The sequence below is a fragment of the Callorhinus ursinus genome, unplaced genomic scaffold (genome assembly GCF_003265705.2).
Source record: "Callorhinus ursinus isolate GAN/ISIS: 27379988/994484 unplaced genomic scaffold, GSC_fseal_2.0 scaffold23, whole genome shotgun sequence".
NCBI classification, from domain to species: domain Eukaryota; kingdom Metazoa; phylum Chordata; class Mammalia; order Carnivora; family Otariidae; genus Callorhinus; species Callorhinus ursinus.
The window spans coordinates 10,940,691-10,959,169 of NW_027397085.1; the positions used below are offsets into that span (position 1 = coordinate 10,940,691).

Here is an 18,479-nt window from a genome sequence, read left to right on the forward strand (position 1 = left end):
TGATAACATCTTGAAAGAAGTGCAATATTTGAGTTCACATCTTGAAAATTACTGCCTATTTACTCTGACTAGCAAGAAAGGAACGAGTTCAACTTTTTTTGCAAAAATAATGTAAATTGCTGTTTTGCTAGTCCTATAAAAGTCTTAATTAAAACAAGGTTGAAGAACAAAGCATAACAGATTAAAAATTCCAAAATTATATTTCTTAGTAATTAAAAATGAACTGCAATAACTGAATATTGCTCTAATGAAAGGCTCCAGACTAGCCTCGACTAAACAGTTACTGGTCTTCTGTGGCACTTTTTTCTGGTCCAAATAACCATGCATTAATTCTTACCACTGCATGTTACTCAAATTTTATTGAATTACAAAGAACAGAAACAAAATTAATGGTTTGGATGAACAAATTAATAAACATCTATGAAATATTTGTTACACTAACGAGGAACAAAGGCAGATGGTGGTAAAACACTATTCTATTACACTGATACACTTAGAAACCCTTTAAAGACTCTGAAGCGTCGAGTTCACATTTAATGTTACCTGTAGGAACAGCCCTTTATTTGAATACCTTTACACACTGGTAGGCCTCAAGGACCCATCCCTTTGCTCTACAACTCTCCACAGCAATTCTCTATCACTGTGCCAATTTCACAAACTTGCTTTGGTTTCCTAGCTCCATGCGTACTATATTTCCTTTTACTTTACCAAGGCAATGTGAGACCAAACAAAATCAAGAGGCTTTCCTAAATCTGCTTACACTTTGTGTTACAGCAACACAATCTTTTAAAACTGGCCATTTGAGTTTCATTTGCTGCTCAAAATAAAAATTATAAATTAAGATTAAAATGGAATACTAATTATAAAACAGACTGCAAGGACCACCATTTGCGAAAAATCAAGAGATTTCCATATCTCAAAAAAATGCACGGACATGCATCTACAGAAGAGTTAAAAATTTCCTGTGACTAAAAAATTAAAAATTGAATCACCAGTAGCAAATGTACTGTCAATGGCTATGACAAGAACAGATCCTGTAGAGCTCATTAATGCAATTATTGTCTTTTTTATTTCTTTAAAAAGACACTACATTTTTATTGCATTATTTTATTAATAAAAACACATTTAACAGCTATTTTCTCAATCTTTGCTTCCAGATTTTTATAGGAATTAACTGTTTTAATCTGGCCTTGGAAAGTGAACCCACCAGCACCACCTTCACCTACTCACTCTTCAATTCAATATGCACATAGCAAAAACCAACACTTCAAATCTCTTGCCCACATTAAAAAAAAGTAGTTTCAGCAGAAAAACATTAATACGAGTTGAATAAAAATAAGGGCACAAAAGCTATGAGACAGAAAGCTCTGCCATCTGTCTCTGGGCTACAATCAAGGCTAACTAGAGCCTTGCACAGAGTTCAGTCATGTGTATGAAATCCAAAAATAAACCTACAATCTATACAAAAACAACATATGTTTGTTTTTGCAGCCTTGATTGCTATGTTTAAAAACCTAACAAGAACTTTTATATGGTATGAATTCAACAGTCTCCCCTATATACTGTACAGTGGTTCTTTCCCTCTAACCACAAGTTCCATTATTTCATTAATGTACAAATTTGAACATAATTTTTTGAGTTCATCTTTACATATAAAAATAGTCAAAATATTAATTTCCCCTGCAAATATCTTCCAATAAATCTTGCTGCCTTTCCCCTTTTTTTGTCCACAATTCTTACGAGGAAACCTCTCGTACAATGATGAGTTCTACTGTGTTCTGGAAAGTTTTTAGCAAGGACACTGCTTGTCCATGTTCAATATTGATAAAACTGTAGCCATTAGCCTAGAAGAAAGAAGAAAAATGTCTTTAAGAAAAACATTTCATAGTAATTTATTTGCATCTGTACATTTAAATTTCTGCTGGTAGTGCACAAACCTGGCAGAAAATAAGAATCATTCTGGCAATTTAAAACATCATGTAGATTCCTGGGCCTTACCCCACATCTATGAAATTAAAATCTCTGAAGGTGAGACGCAGGAACCTGCACCCTGTCTACGTTTTCAGGTAATTCTTATGTAGCAACCCAATGTTAGGAAGCACCTGGCTAAGACACAGTGCCAGGCGTGGTGTTATGTGTATGTGCTAACGTGTAAATGAGGTCACCAACATGCAAGGATAGCAGAGGGCAAGGCTTACTCTTCCTATTGCCTTGGGCCAGCCGATAAACACCACATTTCTTATAATTTAGGCTTAACATTTACTGAGGTTTTACTATATACCAAATACAGTTCTAAGTGCTTCACGTGAATTAAATTCTTTAATTCTTGTAACAAACAGATTCTTTCACCATCCTATTTTAAAGAAGTTAACATTCCTGAACTTAAACAAAATGCTAAGATATATCTAATATGTATTCGAAAATATCCATGATTTTCCAAGGTTTTAGGAAGAAATATCATCAACTATGAAAATACTAAGAGAGTGGCCTATAAGAAATGCCACTATTTTCATCCACAAATATTTAATGATAAACTTCATAAAATGATTATTTTCAAAATTTGGCATTTAATAATTTCTTGATGAGAAAGCAGATCTTATAAAATGAAAAATTAAGAAAGTAATAATAAGATGTATCTTAGTTACCTGAATAATTTTATCACCTGGTTGTAATAATTTTGATGCTGGTCCTTCAGGCTGTACCCTTGTTACAAATATACCCTTTAATAACAACAAAAAAGATAAACACTTAATGGAAAACAGTATGCATCAATGACAGAGTAACAAGGAACAATTTTTCTTTGACAGTATGTAAATATCTGAATCATAGTACAAGTTTTCTCCCTGTTTTCTCTGAATATTGTTACAACCCATTGTTATTTTTGGTGCTGGTAATTCTGACTTGAGTACAGTAACTTCTCTTAAAGTACAGATGTACAGACATGTAATAACCAAATTTAAAAATCACTTCACAGTGTGATGAACATTTAAAACTGGGGGTTTAATTTGTTTTCCTCAAACAATTAATTTGAAGTGATCACATTTCAAAACAAAAAGCTGAACAATACAGAGAGAAATAAAAAAGATGGTATCTGTCTAGATTTATATAAGTATCTGTTAGATTTTTACAGGAGGCATTAAGTAGTGAATAAAACCTTATGGGTATCTCAAGGACAAATACACAAACTCACATCGTCTTCAGGTCTGAATGGATTTCCTCTGCCCCCAACACCTCCTGATATGCTAAATCCAAGTTCTGGATCCTTTTCAACTCTCACTCGAATCTGAATATGAAAATAAACTATTACTAACATCTCAGAAAAAGCTACAACACAGTATTTAACTATTTGTAAAATATATAAAGATTCATTTAAAATAAATATTCAGGCAGATGAAGGGAAATTATAACATGGAATATCATGTTAATAAGTTAGTGAGTTAAAGGCACAGCTGGGATTATAAAGCATAGCTCCTAAATTAATCTCCTGTTATTTTACAAGGATAGGCAACCGATCACTATCGATCTTATTTTTTTTTTTTTAGGTATCATGGATTTTAATGATATTGAGCACACACAGTTATTACCAGCTTATTATCAGTTTCCAATTGTAAAACATCTACATAGTATCTCTGTTTATTGGGAGTTCCGTAAGATATTTAAAAATCCCCGGGTGGTTGTTGGATATCAACTCCTCATTTCTTGAACCTGTTTATATGCTTGCAAGACATTGGGACTGATGATCAATTGATAATATTTTTTATAGCCACGCTACAAAAAAAGATCAAGAACTAAACTTGTTACAAAATACTCCCTTTCCCCAGAGACTAAACCAAAATGAATAAGGCACATGTTCTCTGCCTAAGTTTCTAACAATATTACTTTATCAATAAACTATCAAAATATGTAAATGTATGATTAGTCACTTTTTAAGTACTTTGTAAGATTTAATTCTCGAAGTAGTTTGGAGACTATAGTCAAATTTCAAACTCTCAGTGTCAAATAGCAATGGTAAACCATAACATGTCAGTCAAGTTTCATGGTCTACTATTCATATTCCTGAAGAAGGTCTAATTACTGGAGTATCATCAAATGGTTTTGTATAAACAACCACCTTAGGGGGAAAAAAAAAAATCACATCCAAAACACTGAATCCTATGTCAATTAATCAGAACACAGGGGATCACAGAGTCAAGTTAACCATTAAGTCTGACACCCTATAAACTTAACATGAAACCAAACCTTTCAACAAATTGGTAAAAACTATGTTAAAATTCTATATGGATTTATTGCTAATAGTTAAATAACCTATAAAGTACATTAAGAGCTTAGTTTCATATTTCAAATATTCTTGATTATTCTTACCTCTTGCCTTGCCAGTTCATGGCCTTGTCTAGGAGGACAATGGGGCTGTGTATATGGAGGCTGGTGGGCCACCTTCAGCATCAAGTAATCAATTAGTTGTTCTCTAGAGGGATGCCTTGCCACAGAAGCCTGAGGAAGGGGGTGATGTATTTGACTATAATTTGCCTGAGGCCTGAGGGGCTGGCCCATCTGTCCATTAATCAAAGGCATCTAAGAAAAACACGAAGTGTCTTAAAATGACCAACAATAATGTCTCATTACAAATATTTGGATTTTCTTCTTGGAGCATTACAAAAGCACTAGAGTTTAACATTCTAAATCATACAATATCAAGTCACTTATACTATTTTTTCTAATTTTACAGTTTTAAAAGAAAAAAGCTATTAATTCTAAACTTGCTTGAATGCTTGCAGATAGATCCTCACTCTTTAAAGGTTTCAAATGAAAGGAAATCCTATCTACATTTAAAATTATCTGCTTTTCTGTTCAATATGCATGGACCTATCTTTCTTACAGTAACCAAATGTTAAAATGGTGATTATGTCAAAATTTTAAAATTTAAGCCCATTAAAAGGGTAAATTTTCCCATCTCACATACACACAGAAGATGTATTTGTTCATGTTTTCTTCTGAACAAAAGCTGAAATTTCTGTGTCCTAATCTGACTGTATTTTCTACTTTTATTTCTTTCTTTCCAGAATTAACAAGTCAAGGCAGCTATACAGTAGGAAACTAACTTACTCCTCATGTGTGTGTAGCAGTTAGCAACTTTTAAACTCCTTAAATGTTAGTTCCATAAAACAGTAACCACAAAAATTAAATCTTGACGTTCTATTTTACTTTTCGCAAGTTACACAAAAAATCTGAGGTAATTATTTTGTTGTTAAAGATCTATCCTTGTTTTAATACTTCTCATCGTTTAGACTGAATCTGAATTTAAGAGTTAAAATCACCTTTGTGCAAATGCAGCTAATAATCTGTTATGTTAGTATGATGAAACTATCTGAAAAATAAGTTTACATTTGTATTATAAGTATGTGCATATAGAGAGATTGCCTGTATAGAGGGGGAAATATTTTTCAGCTATTCAATCATTTAAAACTTCATTATTATTAATAAAAAGGTGATCTTATTCACAAGTGAATTATAGAAAAACTGTGAGAGAAATATTTAGCCCCATTCTCCTAAAATTATCCCAAAGTAGAAAAGTTTGGGAAAAGATTATGGTAATTGTTTCAGAACTATATTCTTGTTACATGAACCTTGCTGAAGGAAACAAAGAAGTCTGGCTTTGGTGAAGATTTTTACTTTAAAAAAAGTTATCTTTCTTACTGTATTATACTTCAGAACTTGGTTAATTCTGAACTTTGGGAACTTAAAGTTTCCAACAGGTGCTTTCTAACAGGGCACAAAGATGTTATCACTCTATGACAAATCTTACATTGGTTGGAGAAAAAAGCGAATGAGGTACTCCATTATCCCCGTATCTTTTTTAAAAAAATTGTGGTTGTTTACTACTTGAATTTTGTAGATTTGAAGTCATTAATCTGCCAGGAGCCTTTAAGTGGTTGTGTTGTCACTTTATTACTTAGGCACAACTCTGTGGACTGCACTCGCTTTCTCCAAGCTTGTATCATTTATTCCTATGTGCAGATTCAAAACCTTTCTCCTGGGGAAAATTTTCCAAACAATAATTACTTCTGACCCATGATAAGACTGCCTGATACCTAGATTCTTAGTTGTGCCTGACATTTTACATCAATGTTAAACATACCCATTGAATATATTAAGCTATTGTTAGCAGATGGCTCAGGAGAATACAAGTGTGAAACAACCCAGTAACCTAAACTACAAAAATGGATGTTAAAAAGAAAAAGAAACTGAATAACACAGCTCACTTAAAAGAAAAAATGGGGTAAAATAAATAGTTATGTATGAACTTATGTTATATGGCTGGGTTCCTACTCTCAAGAATAATGTAGAAGTTTTTATAGAATACATTAAGTATGCTTCAAAACTCTATCTGGTTATACTAGGAATATGGAATTGGAATTAGTTAGAAGAAAGAACAGCTGAAAGAGAATATTAAAGAAAATTATCTATTTGGTATTGGTGACAGAAAAGTAAACTCTCTAAGTGATGCTTTAGTTACAAAAGTAGTAAGAATACAATCATCATCTATTCTACCACATACAGAAGTCTTTCAAGGTTATTTCTAATTACATTTAAAGTATTTTAAAATGCCTTTAATAACATCCTCAAACGAAGAATTTAAGACAGGTTCATCTTTAATTCTCCAAAAGATTTACTATCAGGATGCTAAGAAGCCTCTGACTCAAACAATACAATAAGTAGATGATAGTAGAGAAATCCAAAAATAACAATAAAATCATTTTCCACGGTGGAAAAAAATCAGTGACTAAACTAAGAAATAATAGAGTAAAAATCTATTTCATAATTCCCAATTAGTTTTTTAACAATCTTTTCTAATCGAGGGAAAGTCCTCAAAAAATTATTTTCAGTGTTAAAGCATTATGTTATTTACAGTTCAAAAGCTGTAAAACAAGTTCAAAGAGATGTTTTCATTTATTTCCTGAACACCTACTTTCATCAAGGTGTCTGGAGGAACATCTTTGTGACTAAGTGTAGCTGACGAGGAGTTCGGCTGTCCTGAAATGAATATATCATCTTGACAAGGATCTCCTGGACAGGATGTCTGGGGATGCTTCAAATGAGGGGAAATAAAAAGTAAACAAATAATGCTCTTTCAGATGTGAAACCAAAATGATGATGACACTTGAAAGGAGACTGGAAAAAATATTAACTAGGTAGTGGAAAGATGAAGAACCAAGTCAAACATTATGATCATAACTGCCATCAATATTAGTACCTTTATGATGGACATTAAACTTGTGGTGGTAATCAGTTCACTATGTGTATGTGTCAAATTATTATGATGTATCCCTTGGACTAATACCATGTGATGTCTCAATAAAACAGGAAAAAGTATTAGTACCTTTAATATATACTTCATAATGCTTTTAGTTTTATTTACAGTAATACCTAGCTTTTAACACTGTGAACAATTTAGTTATTAATGAACTAAGTCAAAAGTCCCAAATTTTAAGAGCAACTAAAATTTACTCCTGTTGAGTACTACAAAAAGGTTTTTTGTTTTTGTAAAAAAAAAAAAAATAATAATAATAACTGCTATTAACAGCACAGTGCCACCTGGGATTTTCTTATTAATGATGGGCAGTACCAATAAATACACAATCTTATAAAATGCAGTTTAGCTTAATTTTATCATACTAGTATTGGACAGCTCAGTATTTTTTAACACCAATGGTCTGGTTTTAAATTTGCTTTTAAAATTAACCAGAGTTGATATTTTTATATGTCAATAATATCCTTATAGTCTACCTCACTGATAACTTTAGAGAAAAAACAAACTCAGTAGCTCATTGTCTCTGAATATTTTTTATAATATGCTAGGGAGCAAGATGCCCATACTTTTCATTTTAATTTAGTTCTAAACACACTTAGCTATATTTTTGAAAACTAAAGGGACTGTGATAAATAGCGCTATTGTTACTTTCAAAATAATATGTGGCTAGCAACACAGCTACGTATACTACATCATCATTTTGAAAAATAATCTGAAATCTACTTCATTATGATATGCCACAGGATACACATAAGTCTAAGGGCTTGTGATTTAACCTTAGAAACATTATTTGCAATAGAGCTATCATGTGCAGTTAGTTGCTGGTTCAAAGCACCGATTAGCATTTTTAGATTTGGTTTGATCTGATTTTATGAATTTATGTCATGAGTATTTTGCATTCCTTCCCCATTTTTGAGATGTGCTTTCGGAATGCACAGTAATCAACTTAGGTCATAGCTTGAAGTTTAAATTCAAGTCTGAATGTATAACTGTTTATTTAGTCTTTAAAAGAACAAGAACAAGTATGTTATGAATAAAAAAGCAAAATGCAACAAACTCAAAGGCTCTGAGTTTAAGAATAAGCAAAAAATATTACTGTTTAAGAATTTGGAAAGACAATCATTCCAGATGACAATAAAGATTATTTCTAAGTTAATAAAAGCCCCTGGTCTTCACTCTGTGGTTTCAGTCGGAATGAGTACCAGAAATGCAGGGCTTAATAGCTATCACTCTTCTCTTCCCATTCCAGTGATAAATTACAAAACAACTGCTATGACTCTAACATAGAAACAAGAGGGCAGAGCAGGAAAGGCGAGGTCCAGCCACAGCAAAGTGAATCCAGGAGACCACTCTTGTCCTAGAACACAACAATGCAAAGCCAGCAGTGTATTAAAAAGGGGGTGGTAATGAGGACCCTTAGGAAAAGGCAAGGATCCAGAAGTAAGCAGAGTCAATATGGAAATAAAACTACAGGGAGGAGACAAAATAATGTTGTAAGAGGAGAAGTATCTTTTCAGAATGGAAGGGGGAGAAATAAATATTTATTTAGAGGCCATGCTAACACCTTAAGTTGTTATGAAGAGAAAAATCTTAAAATAGAGCCATACGAGAGTTGTTGTTCTTTCTCCTTTTCTGCCATTCTTACCGCCTACCCTTAACTTTCATTAAGAGAATAAGCCTTCCTTCTTCATCATTAATGACTACGCTAAAACATGTATAAGAAAGGATTTGGGTTTTGCCTTTTCATTGGTACTTATTACAATTTCTCCAGCCTTACTCATATTCAGTGAATTTTGATTAAACTTACTTCCAGGTAGTGCTTCTCATTTGCCAATTCTCAATCACTAAACTAAAAATTATTCTTCCCCACTTCTGTGTACTATGTATAGCATAGCCTTAAAACCTTGAGTTATGGAGACTAGTTAATTTTATTAAGAGAAAACACCACAAAGCATAGTAATTTTTAAAAAACCACTCAGTTATTTCAATTGCTCATCCCTATTTACATAAACAAGAATATACTACATCCTTAGCTTATAACTAAAGAAACTTAAGAGATAAATACTAAATCAACTTTGCAGGGAGTTTTAGAACTAAACTTTAGAACTATGGAAGAACTAGAAGGTAATCAAGATATCTGACCCACCATAAAAACTTATTTTCTAGAAATGTGAAAACATTAAAATGTGGTTTTTTTTTTCTTCTTCTGTGTACTAAAAGTACTCGTCTACTGCAGGTACTCACTCGAAAAATGTGCCCACCAGAACCTCTTCCGTCTGCAACACTCAAGGCAAGGCTGCCTTGGCTGCCATGCAGATCCCTAGAGCTGCCATAGTGAAAGTTGCTTACAGCAGTAAAATTGGAATTAAAGGACCTTGACAGCATGCTCTGAATAAAGAGGGGATAGATTTAACAGAGATTAGTGTAGCATGCAAAATTCACAAGACATGTTATGTACAAAGACGTATTTATAAGTAACCCCAATGCCACGCAGGAATATCATGCATCAAATTTTCAGTGCCACTGCAAGAGATTGGCACTATTTACCATATATTTACATGACAACATACACATATACACATAAAGTACATGTAAATCCAACCATTCACATGTTTAAACACTAAAGAAGAAAGTACAAACATACAGTGGCTTTTATAATGCTATCATTTCCTTTACTCCTAATACATCTCATTAGAAGTTCGTCAGAAAAGAGGAACTGATGCCATCCCTAGATGTATGTGTACATATGTAGTTATATATGGAACGCAAGCTAATTCCTGTATAAAGATAAATTTTACCAACAACCAGTTATTTCTAAATCAAAATGGATTTCTAGAGTCTGCTTCATTTTATAGAAATCAATTCTATATTATTATTAAATAAATGGAGAGTTTAAACATACATACATAGCACAAAATAAATCTGCAAAATACACCTGGCTCTTGGCCACTGTAATTTCTAAAAAAAATCACCTTCTACATTTAGAAACATGTATTACATTAAAAAAAAGTTAACATATACATGAAGTTTTAGGATATAACACTTAAAAGGCTTCCACTGCTCTACAGTTACCAGGAGAAAAAAGTTAGGCAATGTACTTGTAAAAAAAATTCCCCAATTCAAATAGGCAGATAGTTAAGATTATATTTTAGGAGTTAGTAGTGGCATTTGCTGCTTAAACTTGAAGAACCACTGACGGAATGTTACACTGATGAATCTCTTATCACTAATCCCAGAGCTGCCTGAAAAATGTACCTCAATAAACACAATGCCTGATTTTTGTTGTTTCTGCTTATTAATTCCCAGAGCTGTTACATGCTTTTCTTTTATGTGGATGCTTCTTGTCATGTCCCTGAATATTGAGGGTCTTATGGTCAAACTGAGAGCAACCACATTTTGAGCATGGCTTGTTACCAAGAAATATAGAAATGTCATAACAAGCATTTCTGTATTATTCCTAGGGAATATATATGCCTTCTCCAAATTATGAAGTTGATCTCTAATACCAAGAAATCTTAATGTGCCATTCCAGAATGAAAGGGATCTATAAAATTACAATGTATACTTTTAGTTTTTTTGTGGATTCCAAAGTAATGACTAAAGAAAAAGCTAAACTTAACAGGCCGTGCCTATACTTTCCCAGACCATTTCACAAACAATTGGGATTTGGCAGAGACAATTCAGAGGTTCCATGAACATTTGATTATAATGTAAAAATAAACTATACAATCACACATTGACAGAAACATAAACAACACACACTGATGTGTTACACATAGTTTTAACATGTTCTTAACTTGAGTGGTCCAAATGATCCTTCTTAATTATATGTAGATCCTGGAACAAAGCTTTTTCTGTCGTCTTTGAACATATATAAAGTTTTTGTAACTATGTCACTAAGAAGGCTAAAGCTCAGAACAGGTGCGGTTTTTAATTCAGGCCTGTGCATAGACATCTATATAAAACTGCACGCTGTCACAACACAACACATTTGTGCAGAGCTCAGTTAAGGAATATGTCCTGGGCACCGCTGTTCATTACATGCTAACAGTTGTACTGTAGCAACTGAATGTGGATATTATCATGTTATGTTAATGATATTCTAGTTGAGTGCTTCTTACCAGAATTGTTAGTTTAATTAAATAAGCCTTGAGAAGCAAGAGGTGAGATCTATTTATATGTTTGGGTTCCAGGTACAGTTTGTTGCAGGAAGGGACGGAGGGGTTATTAATAGAAGGTTTAAAAACCAAATAAGCTGCAATAACTTACTATTTTTGTATTAATGCTAAGCAACTAAGCTGGGCAAAGTAGCAACTTTTGATTTGGGGACTTACCTCTAGAGGTGGGTAAGGCATTGTGAAATATTTTCAAATGTCTACCAGGCCTTAAGAATTATGTTTGGGGGAGGAAAAGAATGAATTGCAGAGGAGCAAACAGATTTTCCATCACCCTCCACCATTTTTAACCAATGCTTTCAAGTTTGTAGTCTAAGTCATGTTGCTCTGTGTCCTCACAAGGCTAATTTCTTAGTTTCACTGGCCTATTCCTCACCTCTCAATTACCACTGGGCATAACTGGGAAGCTACTGTCACACATTCTTGAAGTAACTGAATGGCCGATTTCTAAATATATAAAGCAGAGAGGTACAATGAACAATGGGGTAGCTGCTACTTGCTTCCTATTTACTCAAGTCTAGGTACATCTCCGTCAGACAGGAAAGTAATGGGAGAACAACCACCTGAGATGTCAACTACACAGAATATGATAACCAAACTCATCTCTTCATCCAAATCTGCTCTTCATTCTCTATGTTGGCATTCCCAACAACCAGTTACTCAAGGCACCACTCTAGCTTAATTCCTTTTCCTCAAAGACTTATTACAGGAATATTCCAATCACAAGTAAACTATTCTAGAGTCTGTTTCAAAACTGTCTCTTGAATTCTTGCCTTTGTCTCACTTCCATCAGTACATTTCTTTTATTTTCTGGACCACCTGAGACCCTCGTAACTCAATCAACTTAAATACAGCCTCTTCCTCCTCCTCCTCAAAAAAACCCAAAACAAAACAAAAAAACCCAAAAAAACTATAGCCCTTCCTCGTTCTAGTTCCATAGTATCTCCAGGAGTTTATTTATAAAACAGTTATGGTACTCCTCTGCTTAAGAAATTTCCAAGTTCCTTAGAAAAAGCACACAAGCTCAAAGAGCCTCAACAATACGTATAGCTAGAGCTGAGACAAAATGGATGAGAATGAGGTTGCCTAAGGCCATGAGATGCTCAGCTATTTAAAGGTGATAGTATTCAAAAGAGCTAACAATTATAGGCGGAGGTTCAATGTGAATTGATATATGGTACCAATCATATTTTAGGCATTCATTTTTGAAAAATCGGACCTAAGGAAATATTTTAAATGACTAATTGAGGTTGTATACATTTAGCTGTTTTTAAATATATATATTTAATGAACAAAGATAAGAAAATTCTTGGGTAAAACCCACTGAGAGACAGGAAGCTAAATCTTAAAGAACGTGCTTTATACACTTGAGCCACAGAACCGTGACACTAATTTATCAGTTGTACATGGTAATTTTTAAAAATTTTAACTCCTTTCAAAAAACTGACCTTTACACATTAAGTTATAAACTGAACATGATCTTAAGTTGTTTTACCAATGATTTCCAAACTTCATTAGAGCCACAGACACCTGAGTTCAGGTAGGTCAGAAATGCAGTTCAGAAAGGTCAAGAGTAAATGCCATGCCAGAAGCCATCTGTGTCAGTGACAGTGTTAGTTTTATAACATTGGGAAAAAAATCTTAGATAAAATATTTACATTTATGATATATTTTTTAAAGATTTTATTTATTTGAGAGAGAGAATGTGAGAGAGAGAGAGAGAGAGTGCACATGAGGGGGGGAGGGGCAGAGGGAGACGCAGACTCCCTGCTGAGCAGGGAGCCCGATGCAGGACTCGATCCTGGGACTCCAGGATCATGACCTGAGCCGAAGGCAGTCGGTTAACCAACTGAGCCACCCAGGCGCCCTATATTTCTTGTTATTCTGCTAATTATATAGTAAAACTGCTATTTTTGTAAACATACTTACATAACCAATAATTACTAGATGAGAGCAGGTCAGAAAATGCTAAACAGAGGTACACATTTATGCATGTATTACAGTATGTACGGCACAATCTAAAAAAGATATACACATAAACATATGAAACGAACTTCAGCTCATTAGAAAACACTGGAGAGTAAGAGACAGAAAAGAAGCATATCCTACAATCTCAGTTATTCTGAGTCTGGCTAAGTCTAAACTTGAACTCTGTTTTACATACCAAGAAAAAACTCCTCAAATTTAAGTATATATTCAGTAATTCAGAGTATCTTGTTTCACCTTAAGAAACAAAGAATACCAAATATTCTTAAGAAAAATAAATTCACAGGCAGGAAAATGAAAAATTCATATTTAATTACCTTTTCTAACTTTTTGGCCTCGATGTGTCGTAGTACTTGTTCTCGCCAATCATGAGGAACTTTACTTTTTCCTGGAGGATCTAATAAAGAATGCTCAGAACCAACCCTTGCATTTGGTCTCTTTGAAGGACTAGTCCGTGAATAATTAAAATCACTAACAGACATAGTTCTCTCTGGTATTTCACTAATGGAGGGTCGAGCACTCTGAGGCCTTGATGCATTTGGACCATCGATGCTATATGTTCGTGCAGAAAGAGGTCTCTGTGATCCCGACATCAATGGAGTTCTTCCCACTGAATGTAACTCTCTGTACGATAGATAATCTCCTTCAGGAATCTGGGCCCGCCTCGTGGGACCTGATTCACCAAGATTTACCGAAGCTGTAGAGGACACACTACTTTGTCGCTGAATCGTAGTTCGAGTTGCTCCAGGAATGAGTCGATCATTTGGTGAGATGGCCCACATTTCCCCATGTCTTCCTGGGCCTGGTCTCTGATGTAAATGGTATCCAGTATTAGCTCGAACATTGTTATGGTTAGAGAAATTCATATTGGCAGAATGTTTCGCATAACTGTGACTTTCTGTGCTCTCGGATCTAGGAAGCCGCTGAGGAGGAAAACTGACATGATCTATTTGGGGATTCTGTTTGGTATGCCACAGAGTGTCCTTGACGGCAGCACTGCTACTGTACTGGATGTTATATTGTGGAGGACCATATATCTGAGGCGTAGATTGTGGGCCACTTACTGTAGGGCCTCTTATTATATTTGGCTCTTCAGGATTATGATTTGAATCAAACTTGAAAATTGCCTTTGTACCTGATATTAAATCAGAAGATGAAGAAGAACCAGTAAATACTTGCAATGGTTGATCATACAAAAGTGTAGCAGACTTGCTCCTGACAATATTTTTTCCATCAACAGTAGATGTTACTTTAATTGTTGCACTTGGCTGCTGGGGTCCATTATCACTAAGAATGTCATAGATTTTTAACCCTCCAGTCTCCATATTAGTTATACTATGAGATTTCACAACAGATCCAATTGGCCCACTTCTCTGAGGAGAGAGATCTTCAGTGCTTTTGGAAATACCCATATCAACAGAAGAATCAGTGTCATGTGGTTCAGTCCTCCTAGGAGACTGTGGAGTTTCCTCAGAATGTCCATTTACCTTATTTACACATTCTAGATTAGGATACTTATTTCCATTTTCCAAGGGCTCAGCTTCTCCTTTAGCATTAATGCTTAAAAAGTCCATTCCAAGCACTATATCCTGTGTCTTTGATCTTTCCACTATCTCTGGTTGAAATGTATCATTAGTTACAAGTTTATTAAGATTCATATTGATATGGTCTAATTTGTGAGATTCATCAGATGTGGCTGTTGAGTCAACACCTTTCTCAATAAGAACCAATTGCTCTTCAATATTCAAATCATATTCAGGTAAGTTAAAATCTTTTTTATCATGAACCTGGAATTTTTCTTCCGTTGAATGATTTAAAATATCTCCATTTTGTAAAAGGCTGTTAAAATTTTCATCTTCTTGCCTAAAACAAAGATAATTTTATCATAAACATCATAAAGTTCAGTTTCTTAGTAATAAGAAACATTAATAACTAACTGGTTAATGTGTAGGTACACAAAGTTAAAAGAGCTGATGGGAGTCAAAGATGAAAGTCATTTACTAGCAAGGAGTAATATTAAAATATTACTGTAATAAATAATATATTTATATTAAATGAAGGCAAGTAAAACATTAAAATTCATAGATAATCAAGGTTAATTTTCATCAATATCACCAATCACTTTGTCAGAATATAGTTTAACAGAGGTAAATAGTGAAGAAAAATGGACTTTTTTAAGCACCTTTTCATGAATGTGCTAGAAGATGAAATGACTGAAAGATGGACGGACACATGGAAAGCCAGTAACTTAAATAGTTGAGCAAAGAGCACAGAACATTTTCACAAATAATTCTGAAACCTTACATTATTAAAGTCAGTCATATTAACTAAGTAGTTATTATTAGATTCCCAAATATATAAGTAAGGAAATTGTAAAAAGCTAAGAATTAAACAATTACTCAAAGGTCTACAAAAAATGTAAAGAAAGTAGGTATACTAAAAAAAAAACTAGAACAACAAAAAGTAAATTTTATTGTATGGTGATTTAAAAAATAAAATAAACAATGCAGCACTGAAAAAAATCTGAAGATCAAAAGCAAAACTAAACTCTTCTAAGTTATTCCATTGTATTTGGCAAATATTTATAAATGTGCTATTTCAAAAATACAGAAAACATTTTACTTCTGCTTGGTGGAAATAAATAAACCTATTTGTATTTCACACAAATATGAAAACATATTTGTGCCCTCTCGTATAAATATTCAAGTATGTTTAACAAATATTCCTTAGTATTGATCTTCCCATTAGGTAACAGACTACATTCATTATTAGAAATACAACAAAGCAGGGCACCTGGGTGGCTCAGTCGGTTAAGCGGCTGCCTTTGGCTCAGGTCATGATCCCAGGGTCCTGGGATCGAGCCCCGCATTGGGCTCCCTGCTCAACAGGGAGTCTGCTTCACCCTCTCCCTCTGCCTACTGCTCTGCCTACTTGTATTCTCTATCTTTGTCAAATAAATAAATAAAATCTTCAAAAAAAAAAAAAAGAAATACAACAAAGGTGTGGAATATCCCTTTGATAGCCTTTATTTCATTACACAAAAAACATGATTTATAAAATACTAAACTACTCAACAAAATATCGGTAACATTTTATTATTCATGAAATTAATCATTATCTTAACATCTAAGAGGTTATAAAAATTATAATATTACCACACTAGGTCTTAGCCTCAATTTCAAAGAACAGATATAATTAATCATACTTACAAGTACATAATAGCTAAACTCATTTTGTGACATAAAATTCATCTTCCTTTTACAACAATATAAATCAATACAAACAAAATTTGACTTAGCTGTGCCTGGATTTTAAGAACCATTTTACTCTAAAAAGTAGTCAACAATCGCCATACAGTAACCTTTGGGTTCAGTAGTAACCCAAATCTTTCTAATAAGCACCTAGCTGATACAATAACATAAAGGTTAAACAATACATCTTATTTTCATAGCCAAGTATTTTGAAAGCCCAAATAACAGTTGTTTTAAGTTATTTTAAACTTCAGCTAATTTTAGCCTGTAGGAATTAAGTCTTGTTTAGAGAGTCTGACCTACAAATTTAAGTCTAATTCAAAGATACAGAAGTAGTTAAAGGTACTGAATGCCCTTTAATGGCACCCTCCAAACACGAGTATCTAAAAAACACCCATTTCAATTTGAATTACTCCAAACAAGCTGTTTATGTTGCAATATCTAAAAATACTGTTATAATGTCCAACTTTTTAATGAAGAGAATTAGAATACTTTGAATCCTTTCTTTCCTAATTTTTTTAAAGTTTATCTTTTAGTAATCTCTAACCCCATGTGAGGCTCAAACCCATGACCTTGAAATCAAGAGTCACATGCTCTTCCAATTGAGCCACCCAGATGCTCCTTTTCTTCCCCACTTAAAAAACTAATATAATGGAAATGTAGCAAACCTAAATAAGTAGTAATAAAATGGGGAAGAAATCACATACTACCTGAACTACTTCTATATTAATTTGTGAAATCAGCTTTGTTTTAGTCAGACATATTTATTTGCCTTATTATCTCTATTGTACAAATAAATTATTCTGTTAAAATGTTCACAAACCTGATTTGGGAATTAATACCAATATGAGTTTGTTTCATTGGAGAGCAGAGTGAGGTATCTTGACTACTATCAGTATTAAGAGAAACTGAATCAGACATCCGAGATGGAGAAGAACAGTTGCTGTTATTCTGATTGCTATTGTGTATAACTTCATCTGATAAAGAATCTGTATCCTTTGTATCATCTGAAACAAAAAAAACTTAAGCCGTTGATAAAGTCACTAAAGATTTGCGTTTAATACCTTGCAGTGACGACAAATGACATTTATGCTGTCCAGGTTCACTATATAAAGAATTCTATGGATTAGAAGATAAACAAAGGCACTTCTGAAAATGCAGTCCTAATACACACAAAGATTAAGTAATTTAAAACTTGTGATACCTTTAAGTTTTTTGACAAATATGATCTATGTTAAGATTATCTAGAATTTGATTTAGTTTTAACTACTGACAAGATTGTATTATACAGTGTTTTTCTAAGGCCATCAGTTAGTTTTAGTGAATATGGCTCTTCCACTCATTCACAATATCTTTTTCAGTAGGCTCTACACCCAATGTGGGGCTTGAACTCACAACAAAAAGATCAAGAGTCGCATGCTCTAACAATTGGGTGAGCCATGTGCCCCCTCATTCATGACTTTAAAAAGTCCTAATAATGAAGAATAAACAGTACAGTTCACAGCCTAGATTTGTAAATTTATCTGGGGAAGAAATTATTTCATACAAGTATGGAGTTGTTTTCATCTATTCTGAAAATAAAAATGAGCAATACTGTCAATTAAAAAAAAACAAATCAAGAAGTTTCAGAAGGTGAGCTCTCTTTTGCTATTTTTAAACCATTTCAAAGAACTGCATATGAAAAATGATCAATAGGGGTGCCTGGGTGGCTTAATCGTTAAGCGTCTGCCTTAGGCTCAGGTCATGATCCCAGGGTCC

General features: G+C 33.6%; 1 protein-coding gene across 11 annotated transcripts in view; it reads right to left on the reverse strand.

Moving 5' to 3' along the window:
• Positions 1–340: 340 nt before the first annotated feature.
• Positions 341–18,479, reverse strand: part of ERBIN (erbb2 interacting protein) — a 129,908-nt gene continuing 111,769 nt past the window's right edge. For 2 of the 11 annotated variants that reach the window (XM_025892886.2, XM_025892887.2), the window contains exons 20-27: positions 17,545–17,728; positions 13,788–15,333; positions 9,554–9,697; positions 6,968–7,087; positions 4,363–4,572; positions 3,191–3,283; positions 2,646–2,720; positions 341–1,844 (exon numbers count right to left, since the gene is read on the reverse strand). In XM_025892886.2, coding sequence (XP_025748671.1) covers positions 1,737–1,844; positions 2,646–2,720; positions 3,191–3,283; positions 4,363–4,572; positions 6,968–7,087; positions 9,554–9,697; positions 13,788–15,333; positions 17,545–17,728 — 2,480 coding nt within the window. In that variant the 3' untranslated portion in view covers positions 341–1,736. The remainder of the gene's footprint in view (positions 1,845–2,645; positions 2,721–3,190; positions 3,284–4,362; positions 4,573–6,967; positions 7,088–9,553; positions 9,698–13,787; positions 15,334–17,544; positions 17,729–18,479) is intronic. The other 9 variants (XM_025892892.2, XM_025892893.2, XM_025892888.2 and 6 more) reach the window with 8 other exon arrangements.